We start from the raw sequence: 16,336 nt of genomic DNA, 5'->3' as shown, positions 1-16,336 counted from the left end.
CGGTTTAAAGCATTTTAAAACCAATCGTAGCATTTGTAAGAAACTAATTTGGGTCACTGGTGCGTATGAGTAACTTTTTGGTTTAGTTTTAAGCTGTTTGCTTAGCGGATGTTGTCATGGAGTATAATAACATTTTTAGGGTCTAAATATCATATACATATTCACAATATATTGTGATTTTAAAAATAGTTTATTGATTTTCAAGTCAAGTGGTACCAATATTAAGCAGTCGCAGTGTGGAATTACAAGAAAAATCCAACTAAATACAGTTCGACCTAACGATTTCCATTAATTAACTCTAGATGGAAAACATTGTTTATTCAAAAGAGAAAATATAAAGAAGGAATCGCACATAAAAGTGGTAAAGATTTCATTATTTCATCTAATTTCCGATAAATTTTAGGCAATGGAAGCTCCAAAATATAAAAATGAATCAAATTCAGAATAAGACTGACTTTTATTCAAACTATTAAAATATGTTATAAGTGATTTTAAAAAACAAAGACACGCTTACAACCTTTAAAATGAATGACTAAAAAGTTTTCAGAAAGGCAGGGACTAGGCGTATACGTAATATTGCGAATACGCCTAGATTTTCTTATAAAGTTATGATAATAAATGTTTAATATAAAAAATAACAAACAAGGTGATAGTCATAATTCTACCTAACTAATCTATATCCTTAATAGCTGATTAGTTTATCAAAATATTATTTTGTCTCTTAATGTTAATTGAGATTAATGACAAGACATATTTTTTGGCCCAAAGTGTTTCCAATTGGCAACCTAATGAAGCAAAACTCTCACTTAAACTCAACAAAGCTATTTAATCGAAATCCCTATTGTCCCTACCTCCGTAACAAAAACATATGGCATTCGAGCCATGTGAGTCATAACATCCAGCTAAGCCCAAAGACTCGCCGCCTTTTTATAGCCCCCTGAAATAATAAAAAACAAAAAAAAACTCAAGTCACAAAATCCAATAGCGGCTAAAAATTGCCGCAATTATAAAGACCATAGCCAAAGCCTGACTGGGAGATATAGTCGTTGGTATCTGGGGAATCGGTGGAGGAGGAGGAGGAAGGGGAATCGCCGCTGACGAAAGAGATTTCAACAGAGGCGAACGGAAGGACGGAACGAGACGAAACGGAACGAAAAAGAGGCAAACGAGAAACGACGACAACGAAGCGAAAATGTTCGTAATAATTCAGTGAGTATTAAAAATAAAATATACTCACACACACTAACACATGCTGGCGCACTACATGTTGCATTGATTACACACTCGCACACAGGCAGAGAAAAAAAACACCGAGAGAGACAAACATTTTGCCATATCACGTGCACGCACACTACCGCACAATGGAATCTAGGTCATGAGCGCAAGAGATGGCACTATGGGCCAAGTACACGAAGGCGGAACTGAGATGGCGATACGTTGATATACGTACGGGTGAGTATATTGCACACACGTTGTTTTTGCGGCCTCTGTCGCTGTCGACGTCACTGCCGACAGCGCTGTCCCCGCTGACTCAAGTGTCTGCCTGTGTGGGTGAACAGAGAGCACCTTCAGAGAACGCGACTGTGTATGTGTGAGAGCCCCACAAGACAACAAATGAAACTCAAATGAAAAACGAATTTTATTCGAGCACTCGTAAATTTGATGGACAATATTTGCTGGTCATGTGTTTCCACCAAAAACAAAAAAGGGAAGAAGCAAATAAGCGGAAGTAAGGCAATCCCATAGTAAATAATCGGATGCAATATGCAAAATTTGATTGGAATTTGTCGTCAGGGTGAGTTAAAAAATTCAAATTTAGAAAGTAAATCAACCTTTGGAAAAAGGATTGATTTAAGGAAAGCTAATTGTGATTAATTTCTGGTCTTAAAATAACCTATTTTTTTTAGATTAATAACCAGTTGATAAATAAAAATATTCAATAATATACAAATATTTCAGAGGCCAAATTAAGTAATATTAAATATCAAACTGTTATAAAATTCCAACCAAATGAAATTCAATTAAGTATTCCGACGTTTATAAAGAAATAACAATCTATCTTAGGCCCAAAAAACTCCACCCAAAAGCAATTTCAGCGTCCGGCAATCACAATTTTCACACTTTTCACACTTTGCATAATAATTTTCAGAGTTTGTTTGACGCTGCCCCACAAACAACACAACATGTGGCAAGTCAAGTGAGCGTTTCGAATGATAAGTAACAAACAAAAACGAAAATAGAGACGCAAAACAAAAATTGCTCGCGCTAGTTTGAATCCAGTCCACAAAAGCAGTCAGTCTGGAAAAGCGGTAAAAAAAAAACTATTACAAAATTCAAACAATTTTTGAAAAAGAGAGCAACGCAATCAAGTACAAGTGAAGAAGGGACTTGATAAAGAAGATCTATAAATTATTCATTATTTTTTATTTTATCTATAATTATATCCATTCTCGATTAATACACTTTTTTGTGATATTGATTAGAAAATAATCTAAAGTAAGGCATTTCCAAAGGAATTTTAACTTTTATTTTCCGTCTTAAATGGGCTTATAATATAAGAATATAAAAAAATTGATTTGTTTTTATGTATATGAATCAATTTTATGATAATTATTAAAGGATTTGTTTTTATTTATTTTTTTTTTTTATAAAAATGGTAGCCATCCCTTTTAGTACCCACTGTACTGATGTGAGAGACTTACTTCCCTCTCTTTTTCAGTTTGCCGCTTTTTGTGTTTTGGTTTTGAGCTTTGTTTTTGCTCTGGGCTCTGCCCGTCCCCCCTTTCCTCTCTCCTCCTCTCGCATCTCTCTCGCAGCAGCGGCGGCAGCAGAGCCTTGTTTTGTGGGTGAGGGCGTGGAATTCTTTTGGGACCGGTGCATGCTGCACCGACTCTGAATATATATCGACTTAGTTTCATATATACTCGTACGATGATATATATCCCAGTACATATGGCAGTACATGTCTGTGTACTATATTCACTCTGTACATGCTTTTTGTTTGTAGGGCGCCCTCTCAACTTGTGTGGCTGAAGTTGTTTTTCCTTTTTTTTTCTTATTTTTGCTTAAATCCCACTTTGACTTACGCAAAAAAGAAAATATAAAAAAGTATTTGGAAAGGGGTAGGGAAATGAGGAAAATATTTCAGCCAGCTGAAAAGTAATTATGCAAGTAACAAGGGGAAACCGAATATAAGGGAGAGAGCGCGATTAAATTTCAATGAAATAAGTATGAAAGGCCTTGCCGTGGGTGAGTTTTTTACAAAGTTGAAATTAATAAAGCCAGTGCCTGGACTTAAATCCAAAGGTCAGGCTAAAAATATAGATGTCCTGGATTAACAAAAACCTGTTTTGTAAGGGAAATATAATTAAAGAACTCTTGTTTGGTCTTCAAAATCAAATAGTTTAGTGTTTATCTTTAAAAAAAGTCTAAAGAGAGATTGGAAACTAAAGGCTTAAACGATAAATGTGACTCAGGTATCTTTAATCCCATGACAATCAAACTAATAAATATGCTAATGAGAGAAACTAAACAGATATTATGTGGTCTTTTATTGGTATAATATCTTTAAAATAGAAATAATATAAAAATAATCTGTAGATATTACAAATTTGTATCCATAATCGCAACTAATAGGTGGAAAAAATAAATTTAAACTAAAATATATATCGTAAGGAACGCCGATACCACATACATTACACATCATCCCACGTTCTCCGAGCCAAAGGTAAATGAGAACGAGGTAAAGGAGAGACAGTACTTTGTGTAATAAAAAATAAAAAATGAAAAAGGCAAAATGTTGACGCAGTGACAACAATGACAAAAGCTGGCGTCATTAAGACGTGACAGAGCCAAGAACAACAACGAAAAAACCGAGCGGCAGACTGACCGACCTACTCAACAATAATAACAAAATAACAATAATAACGAGACCGGCGGCGATATTAATAATTGGGATAGGTCTGGGATATGGCCGCCGAAATGTATTTATTAATACATTTTTAACACCGTGGCTTGGGAGTATATGTGTCGAAATGAGAGCACGGCCCCGGTTGAGGCTATCAATAATGCACTTTTGCATAATCTGAGAAGAATTACTCATTACTCTGCGGAATTCTGGTAGAATTTCCCTCGGGCTGAAAGATTTTAACTTCCAGAAAAAATTCCCCAAACTATCTCAACGTTAGTTGGCTCATTTGTAGGTTTTGTAGTTTTGTTTCTGCGCATTTATAAATAATAAGAAATATCGATTTAATTCCATTTCGACTGTAGGAACGGCACACAGCCGAAAGCCAAAAACTGCAAACAAGAGACGAACCCTGCTATGATATACATGCATTTCCACACAAGCGGACGAGTTGGTTATATGAAAAAGGGGTCATGGTTGAGGCTGCCAATAGTGGCAATTTCGCTTCTCCTCGTTGCAAATGTCGTTTTCTACCGGAAAAGGGAGTGGGGCACAATATGAGAACCAAAACCTTTGTCCAAAAAATTGGAAAATTGAGTATAAAGTAAACTATATTATTAAGTAAAAGTTGGTTGGAACAGCAGGGGAATTTATGATGATGTAACAGCTTACTTTTTAAACAATGTAAATGTACAAATAATTATATTCTTTATAGAAATATTGATATAAAACATTCATTTAAAACATACAAAAATCAAGATGTTTAAAGAAATAATTTGCCTACTCTATGCCTTTTCGATATCTGCTCTTATTAATAAATGAAAATTTTTTGGGATTTCTTAGTCTACTTACTAAGCACTGACTAAATCGATTGTAATTCCTACTAAATTTACTTCAAAATAACCTTATTGCAACTTTATTTACTTCAATAATTTAGCTATTTAGTTTAAACTTTAAAATTCTGGAATATCTTGTTTAAAAAACTTGACTTGGCTAATAAAAAAAAATATATATATCTAATAAAATACTTTATAAGTAACTAATGACTATTGGATTTCCAGAAATTGTCAATGCTAAATGCAAATTGAAACAACATTTTTATTGCTCCCTCAGGGACATCACTCATACGCAATGTTGTAAACAAATTGTTGTCGAGGGTCAGGGAAAAATACGTGACTCTGACTGGAGTTGACTCTTACCGAGTCTAAAACGGTCTAAAAGATATGGAATCATGATATATCATGTGAGTCATATGATAAGGGGATTGTTTTAAGTCCGTAAACTAATCCACAGAGCTTCAAAGTAAATTCTAAAGATATTTATATCTTGTTAATAGTGACTTTTTAACCTTATCTAAAATGTATCTATGGAATATTAAGATGTAAAATGGTTTTTAGGTAGAATAGAGGTGGAAAATTTATCGTCGTCAGTGTAAGCAAAAAAAAAGTAAAAGCAATATCTTAGGTTTTTTTTAATAATATCTTCTAATTGGCAATAATGTTTGGTTTCCAAAAGAGGAAAGAATCAGATAAATCAGTCTATATAACACCCAAAAAATGTGTTTTTATATATTATAAAATATAAGTAAGGAATTCTTGACTCACCTTCTAGCTTCATGCCGACCTCGAGGCACTTCTGGAATCGGCAGTAGGGACACCGTTTGCGCTGCGTCTTGTCGATGTGGCACGACCGCTCCGCCACGCAGGTGTAGACCTTCTTGTTCTGCACGGTGCGCTTGAAGAAGCCCTTGCAGGACTCGCAGGTGAGCAGGCCGTAGTGATAGCCGCTCACCTTGTCGCCGCACACCGGGCAGAGTTCCTCGAACAGGTGCTTGAAGTCGATCACTTCGCCACCGTGTCCCGGCGTTGCACTTGTACCGCCCATGGGATTTCCCGGACCGGAGTTGCCGCCAGAGCCGCCATTGTTGCCACCACCGTTGCCCACGGAACCAGAGGACATGTGGCCGGCATTCTGGTTGTTATTATTGCCACTGGAACTGGCTGCCTGGGGTAGAAGCATGTAGCCACCGCCGGCGGAACTGCCTCCGGAGCTGCCATTAAGCAGGTTGCCACCGCCGCCGCCACCGCCACCGCCGCTTTGCTGCGAGTGTGAGGAGGTGGTGTCCTGATAGCCTGTCGGAAATATATACTGTGAATCGAAATTGTATATATACGAGTAGGACGAGGAGTTGAATTGGTTGGCATTGTTGGCAATATTCTGTTGTTGTTGCTGGTAGTGTTCTTGCTGCTGCTGTTGGTGTTGCTGCTGCTGTTGTTGCTGTTGCTGCTGCTGCTGCTGGTGGTGGCTGTTACTGTGGTGTTGCTGGTTGCCACTGCCACTCCCACCGCCGCCAGCCAATTGCAGCGTATAGGCATTATATTCATGCTCGAATTTGGTCAGAGCATGTGCATCATTATCGTTATTATTATTGTTGTTGTTGTTGCTGGTATTGTTGCTGCCGCTGTTGCCGCCGCCGCCGCTGCTACCGCTAGCATTGTTGTTGTTGCTGTTGCCACCGGCCGCCAAAGCGGGACTGGAGGGCTGCTGCTGCTGCTCCAGCTGCATGCTGAACGGCGATATATTCAGCGACGAAATAAACTGTACGGTCGCCTGTTGCTGATCCATTTCTAATAACATTTCATGTAAGTTTTCTGTGAGTTGAATTCAAGGCGAGAGTTTTCCTTCTTCGTCCCTTTTCAAAGGCCGAAAACGATTTCTATTTTATGCTGTTTTTTATTTCCTGGACGGAAGTTTCAAGTGTTTTTTATTCGCTTTTTCTTTTACTATTTGAATTGCCAGCTGAGGAGTTGGCTTAGATTTGGTAGTAAAATAGGTTGCGGTTGACATACGGTGGTCTGGTTTTTGCACTCAATTTTTGCAGATTTTTTATTTGCAACATTGTTAAGGCCAATTGTTAAACAGAATGTTTTGAGTTGTGTTTTTTGTTTTTGATTTCAACAGTAATTTTTATTTAAAATGTATCATAATATCTTGACATATTTTACGTAATTTTAACACAGTTAATTTTATTTTGTTTGCTTTACAATTATTATGTTTTAATTTCTTTGAAAGAAACGTATTTTAGAAATGTTTTGGAATTATTTGGTTCTTTAGAAGAAGTGTGTGTTTTTATTTTGTTAATCGAACGATTTTCTTTACAAGAAAATGACTTAACAAACTGGCTGCTTATTTTCCATTTGATATACTGATGACCATTATTCTTTAGAAGAAGTTCTGCTTTTCGCTTCGTTATTTGTTTATATTTTTGCTTAAATTGTTACTTTCTTGCAGGTACTTTGACGAGGTGAGTGAGATAGATATATATGTATGTTTATGTATATATTTATATGTAGAGTAGACAGCAAAAAGGATGATTTGTTTATAAACTTTTGGTTGGTTTGCCTGGATAGAGGTAGGACTTTTTATATATATACTTCATATATATAGCTTGATTGTGTGCGTTGAATTGAAACGAGATATATAAACACTTTTTGGCTTTGCTTAGTATATTTTCACTTTTGTATTTTGATTGAAAGTGGGTCACGAATTTATTGCACTATATATATATATAGATATATTTGTGTGTGTGTGGGAATTGGATTTTGTTGTTTAAACAATTTGCATTGCACACATACACACACATGCACGAATGCACTAATGCACTGATGCACCGTTGCACTGAACACACACGCACACGGACACACACTCACGCAACGCAGCAAGAGAACATAATCCTTGGGCTGTTCTGCTGGTGTGGGTGAGGTGCAATTTGATTTGACTTCAATTTACTTGAATATTCGATTTGTATTTGTATTTGGTGCATGCAATTCGATTGCTTTTTTATCTATTTCGCAATGGCTTTTTGTTTATTTTGATCGATATTTGGGTCACTCACACGCGCACATTTGTTGTTAACAATATTTCGTTAGGTGTAACGCTTTGTCATCTATTTATGTGTGTGTGTTGTTGTTGTTGTTGTATATTTATATTATATATATATGTATATATATATATATATTTATGTATATATTTATTTGTGGATAGCTATGCGAAAAACACGACCAACATCAACCACGTATCTCGATTGACTAAACCCAAGTAAACGGCGAGGATACCGCAATACGCTGCTCCGCTGGCGTCGCTGCCTCTGACTATGTCTCTGCCGCTGTCAGCGGTCGCTGCCTCGGCCGGCGTCACTCTCGCTCTCAGTCGGCCATTTCGGTTATTACGTATACGTTCGGTGGCTCGTTCGGTTATTTGTTCACTCGTTTCACTTTCAACGAAGCTGCGCTCTCAGTGGCGCTTCTCTCTCTCAATTGCTCTCGCTCTAACTCTCTCTCTCTCTCTTGCCAAATAGAGAGCGAGCAGCGCTGCTTGGCTTGACTTAGTGCCCCCCTTTTTTTTTGGGGCTTTGTTTTTGCTGTTGAAACTCATACTCAAACCCAAAAGCAAATCCAAACTGAAAGCGAAAGTGAAACTTTTTGGCATAGCTTTGATCCACTGTTCGCCGCTGTACAGTGCAACAACAATACGTCATTCTTTTGAAGGGACAGTCATAGAAAAGATATTAGAAACGAACCACTTTTTTGTTTGTCTTTTTAATGTTTATTAACTACCTTCTAGAGGCTCTTCTTTTTATCATTTGTTTTTATTTTCTTTTTTTTAATTTTTAGGTCTTTAATCATTTTTCAGTGTTAGATGTTTTTTAAAATGTTTATAGGGTGCTTCTATTTTTTCTCCCTCCATTGTGCTTAATCCCAAACGAACGGCATTATGAAAGCCTTTAAGCCTTAACTTTTCAAGTGGCTATTTTGTAATTTCTTACTCACTTAAATAAACTGGGAATTTTTTGGGTCTCTTCTTCAGCAGTTTTTGGTTCGCTTTTTTTTTCTTTGGATTTTTTTTGGTTTCGTTGCCACTGCAGCTGCTTGGTTTAGTTTCTTCTTTTTTCTTTTCGTTTTGTGTCTGTGTTTTGGTCTCAATTAGTTTGTGGGTTTCTCATTGTTGTTTTTGCTGGTTTTGTTGCATTTGTTCATGACACGGTTTTCATGTGGCGCGTTTTCGTTTCCTATTTCTATGTTTTTGTTATTGTTTCCCCTATTCATGCTTTTATTTAATAACTATTGCTTTGGGCTTTTCGCTGGTTTAATATAAAGTTATTGTGTCTTTTGGGTTTCTTTAGGTTATTCGGATGTTAAAATACAGTTAAGTTGCTTGGGGAATTTTTGTCAAGCTTATTTGTCATTCTTTTTAGCTAATTTAAATATTTTGTAACTCACTATTTTATTTGGTTGATTCATTTTGGAATTAACTTAAAAGAATTTCTTACTAATTGATATTTGGATGGATATTGGTTTTAGAAAATGACAAGCATTTCGTTATTTATTATTTAAATTTCTTTCTTAACACGGATGTTTATCCTTTTTTATATTGTTCTTAGTTTTTATTGATTTGTAATAATAAATAATATTTACGGCTCATAAATAAAACATTTCTCATTTTTGCTATCTAGAAAACTGTTTTTGCCAAAATTGAAAATTTGCTGGCCATTTGAAGGGTTATTTAATTTTATTACACTGCAAAACTGATTTTTATGTTATCTCTTTCAACAAATCTTCTTCGCTTCACCTTCCCAAAAACAATTAGCGTTGCGTATACGTAATATTTTATGGCTAATTAACGTACCCCGAAAAACTTCGGCTAAATCAGTCATTAAGAAAGGCAAAACTTTAACAACTCCACAAACCCAAATAAGGACGCAAGCCCTGCGATGGAAAGACCATTAAAAACGCAGAAACCCCAGCGTAAGATTGCATAAGATTCCGCCGAAAGGAGCATGCAGCACATGCATACTCGTATAATATACCAACTAAACTACATATAATAAAACGTGGTCCGCAAAATAAACTTTCACTCCCAAGAGTCCAAGTCCGAGTCCGATTCCTTAACTAACCCAAAACGGAACTAAAGGCGAAGCAAAGAAAAAAGGGCCCATCACCCATTAAAATGCAAGATTCATGAATCACAAAAATATGCCGAAAATACAAAATCAAACAAAAAGGAACGAGGCGAACACACATGGGGAAAACCCTAAAAAAGAGATGAAAACTGCATAAAATGCAGTTAAGAGGGAACTTTCAACGATGCACGTGAAAACGTGTCTCAGCGGCTCTCCCAACTTTTCTGTTTGCGTAAAAAAAAAACCGAAAAACTTAAACACGTTTGCCACCTTCATGTAGGTTGGGGGGATTACAACATTTCAACGCTCAATTACCAAAGATGAAAGAAGACGCAACTTTGAGACAGAGACTCGCCTCTGTCTTCTCCTTCTTCTTCTTTGCTCCACAAAAACAACACCGAAATGCTATGGGTATGTATATATGCGAGTATAGTGATCTTACGAAATACCCAAACGCACTCAAAAGTTTACCCAAGAAAAAGTACAGAAACAGAAAACAAAGACTAAGGCAACTTTTCATTTCCTTCCCAAAAACCCAAAACAAAAAAAACTCACAAAAACGAAGAAAAAATGTTCGTGACCGTAGCCAACGAGACTTTGGATCTCTGATCATATGGGCAGCAGGTAATGACAAAATGCACACATACACGTAGCCTTAAGGCACAGACTTGAGCACAGTTGAGGTGCGAAAAATAAGTGGTGTTAAATCGATTTCTTTGATTTCTTAGTAAAGAGTAAAGTTTTCCTAAGCTCTCGTCACACCTTCTTAAGACCTAATATTATTTCTATCTATAAATCACAGTATTATGATAACTGAGGGTTGTCAGACCCTAGGTCCCTTCGAAAGATGATCTTAAAGATAAAAAGTTCCCCGTGAACTATAAATTTTTATATTAAAGAAATATTATTTATTTTATACATTATATTTTGTATACTTTTAATGATCACTTTTTCTAGACTTTTGTTTTATTTCAAAGTTTGATAGCTTTCAAAATATTATACCAAATGTTTTACTATTTACTGATCCTCCACTGTGGCCCTGTTTCACTCTCACTCTCGGTTATGTTTGATTCATGCCAGCGCCAAGCCAGGCCAAACAGGTTTGGGATTCGGTTTGGGTTTTCGGCTGATAGCGAGCGAGAGATACGATGCGAGAGGAGACCTACTTCTGCATCAGCAGCATCGGCGGCAGCACAGCACCTCAGCTTCCACTTCGCTACTCCATTTAAATGGCTCCGTGTAACCGTTGCCCAAATATGTCCGTCTATATGTATGTCTGTCTATATGTATGTATGTATGTGCGCAGTAAAAAAGATCTGTTAACTCTTTTGGGTCCGCTGGCTTGTGGCGGTGGTTCTCGTTTTGTTTCGTTTGCGTTAACGTTTGCCTTTTTGACTTGTGCGCATGCGCAATGACTTTTTCGACAGTTGTTTGTCAATCGCTGGCTGACGGAGTTTTCAGTCTTAGCCCCAGCGACAGTGACTGCACAAAATGCCTCACTATACAGTGGACACAGGTGGCTAAAATGTCAAATGGGCAGATTTAAATGAAGGGGTCATCTTAAAGAAAATTACGCTGACATATCGAATGACACTCATAAAAAGGCAGTTGAGCTAAACTTAAGTGTTAAGACTATAAATGGTATTAATTGCAATCAAAACTACTCCTTAAAAAACGAACTATTAAATTATCTTCTAATCTTTAAATATTACTTTTCTTTTTAAATACATTAACTTTGTTTTTAGTACTAGAATTTATATGAAACAAATTGCAAGGATAAACAGAAGTCAAATAAAGAAAATTTTATTTAAGAATAAAAAGTACTCCTAAATTGGAGTTAAAAAGAAAGAAATATAAAAAATAAAAAACATGAACTTCTAAAATATTATGTTTTCGTTGAGATAGTAAATTTATTTTTTCCAATAAATTATATATTAAAATTACACTCCGTTGTATTTAACTTGGCATTTGCAAATCGAAATCGACATTTTTGTAAGCTGTTTCTGCAGCACATTAAACTGGCCAAAAAGGTGCGCAAGCTCGCGCTTGACTGCCAAAACATAAGAAAACAAAACAGTAAGCCCTCCCCCCAAAATACCCCAATCCCCCCCCTCCCAACGGCGATTTGTCGCCTGCGCTGGTGGCACAAATGTTAATGTCGTGTGGTAAAAGAAAAAAAGCGCAGCAAATTTTTTAACTGTTTTAACTGTCGGTCTCAACTGTATTCTGTTTTTCGGATTTTGGGGTTTTCTTAGTTTTATTTTTGGCGATGACTGGACACCGACTGACGCGATTGACGATTGACTGACGGAATGACTGAAGGATTGACCGACCGACTGACTGCTGGCTGCCTTCGCTTAATTTCATAATAAAACATTAAACGTATAAAATTTACTTGGAACGTGCACCGCTTACGAAAAGTCACCAAAATTGTCGTCAATTGTTGTGTTTCAACTGCATTTTATTTATTTTTTCTTGTTTTTACTGTTTACTTTGGTTACTGAATCAGATTTGGAATCCGACTCGGATTGGGGTTTACTGGTCATTTTGTGAGCCGTCGAAGGTTTTGTTTATTTGTTTTTTCGGCCGTTGTACGGGTTTTGTTTTTACGCAATCTACAGTTAATTTTCATTGGCTTAATTCTGGACAATTTTGAGGGAAAATGGTGGGAGTAGAGGGGGGCGGTTGGACATTTTAATTTATGTGACGATTGCCAAATGTTTTAGGTTTTTCGTTGACTTTAAGGTAAGCGGATTTGCTGGATAATTTTTTATTTTTTTCATATCTTGCTGGTCAGTCTTTCTTGACTGTTGGGTCGTAATGTACTTTCATTTGCAGCATTTTGAAAGAAGTGTTTACTGTATCAGAAATCTTCTTGAAAGCCTTTTGTGGAATCAGTATAAAAGCGAACTCTGAACTTCGTTTCACAAGCTAAAGTTACGCCAGACTAAAGGCCATTGTCCACATTATTTTTTCTTCTTTGTAAATAAATTGAATGATATTGGTCAAAATGTATGTCAATGATTAATCTCTACAAAGTATTTTTTATTTGCTTAAATGTAGAAAATTTAAATACTTAAACATAACATGCCTTAAATATCTTTACTTTACTTTAAATAAATACAAATAACTGAGATAGACTCCACAAAAATAAGTTAAAACTAAATAAATAAATAAATTTTGAAAACAACTATTTTAAGAAACCTTTCTTTATCGTCTATGGATTATTTAAACTTTCTATTATGGATTAAATAAGATCATTTCAAAAGCTCTTAATCTCAACGATGTTCTTTAGTTTTAATTCTCAACCTAAAAAATAAAACCAATTGAACGCACATTCCCAGACCGCTGCCATCCGCGATCGTTGCAAAATACGCTCCCCCAACCCCACACTTAACCCCATCGCAGACGCAACCTCCAACCTTTTCAATTGCATCGCAAGACATATAAAAAAAGGAAAACGCTGCCAGCCGCCCGCAAACAAATTTCAAATGAGGCAGGTCACTTATTTTATTTCGACGACGCACTCGGGGTAAAAAAAAAAAAGAAAAACGAGTCGAAAAAGCAACGTCTCTCTTCTTTGTCCCACTTCCTCCCCCTTTTCCACCCACCTTTCTTATGCCATCCTCTTCTTTTTCTTTGCGTTGTCGTCATCGCAAGCAAAACAAAAACACCAATACACACACACAAGAGCTAAATTTAGAAAATACAAAATTTGTTCATACAAAAGTTGAAAAAAAAAAGATATACGAAACAAAACTGAAAAAAAGAAACAAAAAACTCGTCTTAACCTGAAACGAAACCTTGTAACATTTTTCCCCCACTGCTTAATTGACGAGCCGGCAATGAAGAGGGGACGCTGGGGGGTCAAAGTGGGGCTGAGAGAGGCTCTCTCTTTGACACGCTCTCAATCTCTTTCTCTCTCTCACACAGATCACTTTTGCTTTCAATATGAAATAATCGACAGAGGCAGAGGCAGCGCTGTTGACGCCGGCTGCGGCAGCATGAACAAGTTTCGCCCACAAGCGGGCGCTCGCTCTCTCGTTTGCTCTCTCAGCTTTTGGGACCTGAATAATGTAATAAGTGAAAGTGTGTTGCTGTATGTGTTTCAGTGTGTTTGTGTGCGGCGACGTCGCTGCCGCAGTTGACCTACTTTTTTGTTGTACAGATTCAGGTCTATGTTAGAGAGATTAATTTCGATTTCATTTTCGTTTCAGGCCTACATCTTGCCCTCCCCCCTTTGCCACCTCGCTCGGAAAGAGAGGGCTATATGTTTGCCTACGGGTGGAAGCTTACTTGCTCTCTCTTTCCATCTTATACTTTAACCCACTGCTGCTCGCTGTAATGGAAAACTGTTGCCATGTTGGTGTAGGTTGTTGTTGTTGAAACATAAAATAAAAACAAATGCCTTAGGATAGGTTCCAAACTCTATTTTTATTATACACACAAACGTATGTGTGTTTGTATCCATGTGCGAGTCTGTTTCTTGTGTGCTTCTGTTTCGCTTTCTGTTTCTGGTTTCCATGTTAATGGGTCAATGGGAAATTTTGTGGGGCGTGTGTTGGGATCTCAAAAGAGCGAAAATCGGGCCTATACGTAAGCATGTGTGTGAGTGTGGGCCGGGTACAGTAGGTCCTCGCAAATATACTGCAAATATATACCTTCATTTTGCAATATTATTATAATTATTGTGTTTTACATAAAGTAAACAAATTTCTTTGAAAAATTAATGTTTCGAATATAATGAATTAGTTTTAGCAAAATTAGAAGAAATATGATTAATGTTGATAAATAATTACGGAGTCAAAAAAAAAACATGGCAAGCATTTTAAACAATCTTGATTTGCTTTGGTGTTGTATACTATATGTGGTCTATAAACCTCAATCTTTTGATTGATTAAGATACCTGCATATATAGTTTTGAATAATAATCTTAAATACTTTCAAATACCTTTATATCTTTAACATAAATCATGAAGTCATGTTACTAAATTAACAAGTATTCGAGAAAATATTATAATATTAGCCCCCTTGGGGAATACCTTAATGCAAAAAAACCAAGCAACTACCATAAACACCTTTTTGTACAACTTTCTTAACAAAATCAAATTTATCTTCTTTGCTTAAATCTTACATAAATATTTAAATATAAAGCAACCGATGTAATAATTCTTAGTAAACAATATCGAAACCAAAACACGTAACTCAGCGTAAACTTTTACCTGATTAGAGCCAGTTGCTAGGTGGCAAAACTACGTACATATGTAGCCATAAATAAGCGACTTAGGCAAACATGTGTTTGCGGTTGTTTTTGGTTTCCTTAGCTTTGGCTTTCCCTTTCCCCTCAATCCGACCAACCAAAAAAAAAAGAACGCTAATTGGAGAAAAGGCAAAAGGGTTTGGCAATACCCCCAAACTCTTATGTGGGTTATGTCAACTCCAGCAACTTTCCGTCGGATTAAACCTACCCCACGGAATGTGAAAAGCCCACGGAAAATAAATCACACCACCCACATTCCGATTACACCATTACAATCGTATTCGTTTTGCTTCACTTATCGGACGGACGGACGCTCCCCGAATAAAGAAAGAAAAGAAAAACTGAGGAAAAGAGAGAATGAAGAAAACCGCTTGATTGACGAATAAACCCAATTAAAGGCGCGAATCTCAATTAAATTGAATATAAAGAAGTCACCATTAAAAAGTAAACAATAAATAATCGAACAAGTACATGCGAGAAATGCACAGAGGGGCGGAGTGGGCAGCCCACAAAGCACAATTAAGTAAAAATAAATCGCGAGAAGAAGAAACGATGACAGTGTGAAATGAGCAAACACAAAAGGGGGTTGGGTGGGCGGTCGGCGTTGGGTGGAAGGCACAATGAAAAGAGCAAACATGGCAACAACGGCGATTACAACAAAATGCCAGCAACAACAATCGAGAGCAGCGACAATAAGGGAAAAAAGAAGAAAAACAACAGCAACGTTTTCTCTGCTGACGTCGCGTTAACGCTGCACAAAATATTATTCAAAAAACCTTGACACACTTTTCATATGCCGCACACACACACACTCGCTCAGATACAAAGCACACACAAACACTCGCACACACACACACAGATACAGATAGATTCGCCCAGGGACGGTTTCGACCGCAATTCGCCGCTGCCTCCGCCTCGGTCGATGCCGCTGCCGCTGCCTCGGCCAACGTCGCCGCAGACGCTAGCCGCTTGAGGAGGAGGTCAGCTTAATGTAGATTTGTATAATTGTGTTTTTCTATATATAAATGTATCATTGCACTCTCCAAAAATTGTAATAAATGTCAGAAATGTAAAGATGCATTAACTTAAAGAAAACATTAAAAAAATCTAGACATTTTGGAAATTTTTAGGAAAATATGTGTTAAGCATTTTTTAAAAATAGATTATCTTCGACTAAGTTTAGATTTTGAAAAAGATTAGATAAAACATC

At 36.7% G+C, this 16,336-nt stretch overlaps 1 protein-coding gene across 1 annotated transcript in view; it reads right to left on the bottom strand.

The window, feature by feature from the left end:
• Positions 1-16,336, bottom strand: part of LOC108108491 (nuclear hormone receptor FTZ-F1) — a 46,841-nt gene that overhangs the window by 8,235 nt on the left and 22,270 nt on the right. The window contains exon 3 of the mRNA XM_017216545.2: positions 5,512-6,039. Within this exon, the coding sequence (XP_017072034.1) occupies positions 5,512-6,039 (528 nt within the window). The remainder of the gene's footprint in view (positions 1-5,511; positions 6,040-16,336) is intronic.

Source organism: Drosophila eugracilis, unplaced genomic scaffold, assembly GCF_018153835.1.
Source record: "Drosophila eugracilis isolate 14026-0451.02 unplaced genomic scaffold, ASM1815383v1 contig_2154, whole genome shotgun sequence".
Classification (NCBI taxonomy): domain Eukaryota; kingdom Metazoa; phylum Arthropoda; class Insecta; order Diptera; family Drosophilidae; genus Drosophila; species Drosophila eugracilis.
Note: the sequence above shows the minus strand (reverse complement) of the source record. Positions and strands in the feature narration are given on the sequence as shown.